General features: G+C 52.1%; 1 protein-coding gene across 1 annotated transcript in view; it reads left to right on the top strand.

The window, feature by feature from the left end:
- The window catches only part of dnah2 (dynein, axonemal, heavy chain 2), a 249,711-nt gene that overhangs the window by 183,621 nt on the left and 60,090 nt on the right, over window positions 1-6,000 (top strand). The window contains 4 exon segments of the mRNA XM_031831350.1: window positions 2,961-3,149; window positions 3,330-3,415; window positions 3,824-3,954; window positions 4,266-4,415. Of these exon segments, the coding sequence (XP_031687210.1) occupies window positions 2,961-3,149; window positions 3,330-3,415; window positions 3,824-3,954; window positions 4,266-4,415 (556 nt within the window).

Raw genomic sequence — 6,000 nt, 5'->3', positions numbered from 1 at the left:
CCCTGCTCTCTCCATCCTCTTCCTCTATCCTCTCCCCTGCTCTCTCCATCCTCTTCCTCTATCCTCTCCCCTGCTCTCTCCATCCCTTCCTTTATCCTCTCCCTGCTCTCTCCATCCTTTTACTTTATCCTCTCCCTGCTCTCTCATCTTCCTCTATCCTCTCCCTGCTCTCTCCATCCTCTTCCTATATCCTCTCCCCTGCTCTCTCCATCCTCTTCCTTTATCCTCTCCCCTGCTCTCTCCATCCTATTCATTATCCTCTCCCCATGCTCTCTCCATCCTCTTCCTCTATCCTCTCCCTGCTCTCTCCATCCTCTTCCTCTATCCTCTCCCCTGCTCTCCATCCTCTTCCTCTCCCCTGCTCTCTCCATCTCTTCCTATATCATCCCCTGCATCTCTCCCTCCTTCCTCTATCCTCTCCCCTGCTCTCTCAATCCTCTTCCTCTATCCTCTCCCTGCTCTCTCCATCTTCTTCCTCTATCTCTTCCCCTGCTCTCTCATCCTCTTCCTATCCTTATATTCCTCTATCCTCTCACCTGCTCTCTCTATCCTCTCCTCTCCCAATGCTCTCTCCATCTCTTCCTCTATCCTCTTCCCCTGCTCTCTCTTACTCTTTCCTTCCCCTGCTCTCTCCATCCTCTTCCTCTATCCTCTCCCCTGCTCTCTCATCCTCTTCCTCTATCCTCTCCCTCCTGCTCTCTCCATCCTCTTCCTTTATCCTCTCCCCTGCTCTCTCCATCCTCTTCCTCTATCCTCTCCCCTGCTCTCTCCATCTCCTTCCTCTATCCTCTCCCCTGCTCTCTCTATCCTCTTCCTCTCCCCCTGCTTCTCTCCATCCTCTTCCTCTATCTCTCTCCCCTGCTCTCTCCATCCTCTTCCTCTATCCTCTCCCCTGCTCTCTCCATCCTCTTCCTCTATCCGCTCCCCTGCTCTCTCCTCCTCTTCCTCTATCCTCTCCCCTGCTCTCTCTATCCTCTTCCTCTCCCCCTGCTCTCATCCATCCTCTCCTCTTCCTCTATCCTCTCCCCTGCTCTCTCCATCCTCTTCACTCCTATCCTCTCCCCTGCTCTCTCCATCCTCTTCCTCTATCCTCTCCCCCTGCTCTCTCCATCTTCTTCCTCTATCCTCTCCCCTGCTCTCTCCATCCTCTTCCTCTATCCTCTTCCTCTATCCTCTCCCCTGCTCTCTCTATCCTCCTCCTCTCCCCCTGCTCTCTCCATCCTCTTCCTCTATCCTCTCCCCTGCTCTCTCTATCCTCTTCCTCTCCCCCTGCTCTCTCCATCCTCTTCCTCTATCCTCTCCCCTGCTCTCTCCATCCTCTTCCTCTATCCTCTCCCCTGCTCTCTCCATCCTCTTCCTTTATCCTCTCCCCTGCTCTCTCCATCCTCTTCCTCTATCCTCTCCCCTGCTCTCTCTATCCTCTTCCTCTCCCCCTGCTCTCCTCCATCCTCTTCCTCTATCCTCTCCCCTGCTCTCTCCATCCTCTTCCTCTATCCTCTCCCCTGCTCTCTCCATCCTCTTCCTCTATCCTCTCCCCTGCTCTCTCCATCCTCTTCCTCTATCCTCTCCCCTGCTCTCTCCATCCTCTTCCTCTATCCTCTCCCTGCTCTCTCCATCTTCTTCCTCTATCCTCTCCCCTGCTCTCTCCATCCTCTTCCTCTATCCTCTTCCTCTATCCTCTCCCCTGCTCTCTCTATCCTCTTCCTCTCCCCCTGCTCTCTCCATCCTCTTCCTCTATCCTCTCCCCTGCTCTCTCTATCCTCTTCCTCTCCCCCTGCTCTCTCCATCCTCTTCCTCTATCCTCTCCCTGCTCTCTCCATCCTCTTCCTCTATCCTCTCCCCTGCTCTCTCCATCCTCTTCCTTTATCCTCTCCCCTGCTCTCTCCATCCTCTTCCTCTATCCTATCCCCTGCTCTCTCTATCCTCTTCCTCTCCCCCTGCTCTCTCCATCCTCTTCCTCTATCCTCTCCCCTGCTCTCTCTATTCTCTTCCTCTCCCCCTGCCTCTCTCCATCCTCTTCCTCTATCCTCTCCCTGCTCTCTCCATCCTCTTCCTCTATCCTCTCCCCTGCCTCTCTCCATCCTCTTCCTTTATCCTCTCCCCTGCTCTCTCCATCCTCTTCCTTTATCCTCTCCCCTGCTCTCTCCATCCTCTTCCTCTATCCTCTCCCCTGCTCTCTCCATCCTCTTCCTCTATCCTCTCCCCTGCTCTCTCCATCCTCTTCCTCTATCCTCTCCCCTGCTCTCTCCATCCTCTTCCTCTATCCTCTCCCCTGCTCTCTCTATCCTCTTCCTCTCCCCCTGCTCTCTCCATCCTCTTCCTCTATCCTCTCCCCTGCTCTCTCCATCCTCTTCCTCTATCCTCTCCCCTGCTCTCTCCATCCTCTTCCTCTATCCTCTCCCCTGCTCTCTCAATCTTCTTCCTCTATCCTCTCCCCTGCTCTCTCCATCCTCTTCCTCTATCCTCTTCCTCTATCCTCTCCCCTGCTCTCTCTATCCTCCTCCTCTCCCCCTGCTCTCTCCATCCTCTTCCTCTATCCTCTCCCCTGCTCTCTCTATCCTCTTCCTCTCCCCCTGCTCTCTCCATCCTCTTCCTCTATCCTCTCCCCTGCTCTCTCCATCCTCTTCCTCTTCCTCTCCCCCTGCTCTCTCCATCCTCTATCCTCTCTCCATCCACTTCCTCTATCCTCTCCCCTGCTCTCTCCATCCTCTTCCTCTATCCTCTCCCCTGCCTCTCTTATCAATTTTCACACTTTCTCTCTCTCAACTCGGTCAGGTGTACATGTTTACTCCTCTTTCACTCCTCTCCCCCTCTCCAAGAGTCTCAGATCAAGCACATCTACGTCACTATGATCACTCAGAAGCTCTTGTGCTCTCCCTTCCTCTCCTCCTGCACCCCCGCTCTCCTCTTTCAGCCCTCCCTCCCTCCCTCACCTCCCCTCTCCTCTCCTCTCTCTCCAGGAGTCTCAGATCAAGCGTATCTATGGTACTATGATCAACCAGAAGCTGCAGGAGTTTGAGGAGGAGGTGAAGCCTATAGGTTCTGTCCTGACTCAGGCCACCTTGGAGCTCTACTACTCTACCGTCGCCCGCTTCCTGCCCACGCCCGCCAAGATACACTACCTCTTCAACCTCAGAGACATCTCCAGGGTAGGGGCTACACACACACACGCGCCATGACATACACACACACGCGCGCGCGAGTCATACTGAATGCGTCGACTCTCAATCTCTCTTAATCCTGGTGTTCAGTGTCTGGGGTTTAGGCATAGATTAACAATGGACTTGTGTTTCTGTGTGTCAATAAGCTGTCGTCTCCTCCTCGTCTAGGTGTTCCAGGGTTTACTGCGAGCTCACAGAGACTTCCACGACACCAAGCAGAGCATCACCAGACTGTGGATACACGAGTGCTTCAGGTATACTGCTCTCTATCCCTCGTTATACACTGGCTGGATCCAGCCCTGAATGCTGATTGGCGGTTATTTTTACTGCTCTACTTACTTTGGTAACCAGTTATAAAATAGTAATAAGGCACCTCAGAGGTTTGTGGTAGATGGCCAAATATACCAGGGCTAAGGGCTGTATCCAGGCACTCCGCGTTGTGTCGTGCCTAAGAACAGCCCTTAGCCGCGGTGTATTGGCCGTATACCACACCCCCTCGGGGCAGCTTAACTATATCGTAATAAGACATAGGATAAGAGAAGCATTCATTGTACCCAAGGAGACAGTAGTCTCTACCACTACAGTATATACTGTGTACATTCTGTCTGCCTGGGGTGACATGCAGCACGGACTCCTCCGGTCTCCTCTCTCCCCATCCCCAGGGTGTTCTCAGACCGTCTGGTGGACCAGAGTGACACAGAGGCCTTCGTAGGGCTGCTGGCTGAGAAACTAGGCTCTCTGTTTGAACTCACCTACCACAGCATCTGCCCCAACAAACAACCACCCATATTCGGTACTAACAAACGCTCACTCGCGGTATCACACACACACACACAGACACACACACATACAGGGGACTGGGAGGATGGGATGGATTGTTCTTTAACTAGTCTGAGTGATGAATGGATGTGTGTGTACATTGACAAGCGGACTGGATGAAGGATCGATTTAGGTATTGATTGATGAGTGGTTTGTAATTAGTAGACTGGTTGGTTGGTTGATTGATTACAACAGCTCTGTCTCCCGAGAGTTGTTCACAGACGTCTTGTATGTCAATATAACTATGTGTGTGTGTTTGCGCGCGTGTGTCTCTCTCTCTCTCAGGGGACTTCCTGAAGGAGCATCGTGTGTATGAGGATCTAGTGGACTTGAAGACGTTGAAGGGTTTCATGGAGTCTCAGCTGGAGGACTACAACCTGACCCCTGGAGTGGTACCCATGTCCCTGGTGCTGTTCAGGGACGCCGTAGAACACAGTGAGTAGTAGGACAGATCGATCGTCTATGATGATAATCATAGTCAGTGTAGCCAGTATAGTCAGAATACTGCGTACAATACTGCGTTCTTACATCAGCTGATACATCAAAGTGCTGTACAGAAACTCAGCCTAAAACCCCAAACAGCAAGCAATGCAGGTGTAGAAGCACGGTGGCTAGGAAAAACTCCCTAGAAAGGCCAGAACCTAGGAAGAAACCTAGAGAGGAACCAGGCTCTGAAGGGTGGCCAGTCCTCTTCTGGCTGTGCCGGGTAGAGATTATAACAGAACATGGCCAAGATGTTCAAATGTTCATAGATGACCAGCAGGGTCAAATAATAATAATCACAGTTGTTGTAGAGGGTGCAACAGGTCAGCACCTCAGGAGTAAATGTCAGTTGGCTTTTCATAGCCGATCATTCAGAGTATCTCTACCACTCCTGCTGTCTCTAGAGAGTCGAAAACAGTAGGTCTGGGACAGGTAGCACGTCCGGTGAACAGGTCAGGGTTCCATAGCCTCAGGCAGAACAGTTGAAACTGGAGCAGTAGCACGGCCAGGTGGACTGGGGACAGCAAGGAGTCATCATGCCAGGTAGTCCTGAGACATGGTCCTAGGGCACAGGTCCTCACACACACACACACACACACATTCACACAGGACACCGGATAAGACACATAAGCCCCCAGCACATAAACTACAGCAGCATAAATACTGGAGGCTGAGACAGGAGGGGTCGGGAGACACTGTGGCCCCATCCGAGGACACCCCCGGACAGGGCCAACCAGGCAGGATATAACCCCACCCACTTTGCCAAAGCACAGCCCACACACCACTAGAGGGATATCTTCAACCACCAACTTACCATCCTGAGACAAGGCCGAGTATAGTCCACAAAGATATCCGCCACGGCACAACCCAAGGGGGGCGACAACACAGACAGGAAGATCACATCAGTGACTCAACCCACTCAAGTGACGCACCCCTCCTAGGGACGGCATGGAAGAGCACCAGTAAGCCAGTGACTCAGCCCCTGTAATAGGGTTAGAGGCAGAGAATCCCAGTGGAGAGAGGGAACCGGCCAGGCAGAGGACAGCAAGGGCGATTCGTCGCTCCAGAGCCTTTCCGTTCACCTTCATACTCCTGGACCAGACTATACTCAATCATATGACCTACTGAAGAGATGAGTCTTCAATAAAGACTTAAAGGTTGAGACCGAGTCTGCGTCTCTCACAAGAAATTCTAGGGACAGTAAGGAGTCCTGCGTCTTGTGACCGTAGGGTACGTGTAGGTACGTACGGCAGGACCAAATCGGAAAGATAGGTAGGAGCAAGCCCATGTAATGCTTTTTAGGTTAGCAGTAAAACCATGAAATCATCCCTTGCCTTAACAGGAAGCCAGTGTAGAGAGGCTAGCACTGGAGTACATCCTGTTAGCACACATCCCTGGTGTTTGGTCTCACCTTTTCATTACTTTGGCTCTTACTTCCCATCAAGAAAATATCTTCATTTTCATATCTTACCAATGAGTCAGGTTAGGGATGGGTGTTGGTGTCTAGCTTTGCTGAGCATACAAACAACATGTGTGT

The sequence above is a fragment of the Oncorhynchus kisutch genome, linkage group LG9 (genome assembly GCF_002021735.2).
Source record: "Oncorhynchus kisutch isolate 150728-3 linkage group LG9, Okis_V2, whole genome shotgun sequence".
NCBI lineage: Eukaryota > Metazoa > Chordata > Actinopteri > Salmoniformes > Salmonidae > Oncorhynchus > Oncorhynchus kisutch.
The sequence above is the reverse complement of the archived record's forward strand: the minus strand, read 5'-3'. Positions and strand labels throughout refer to the sequence as shown.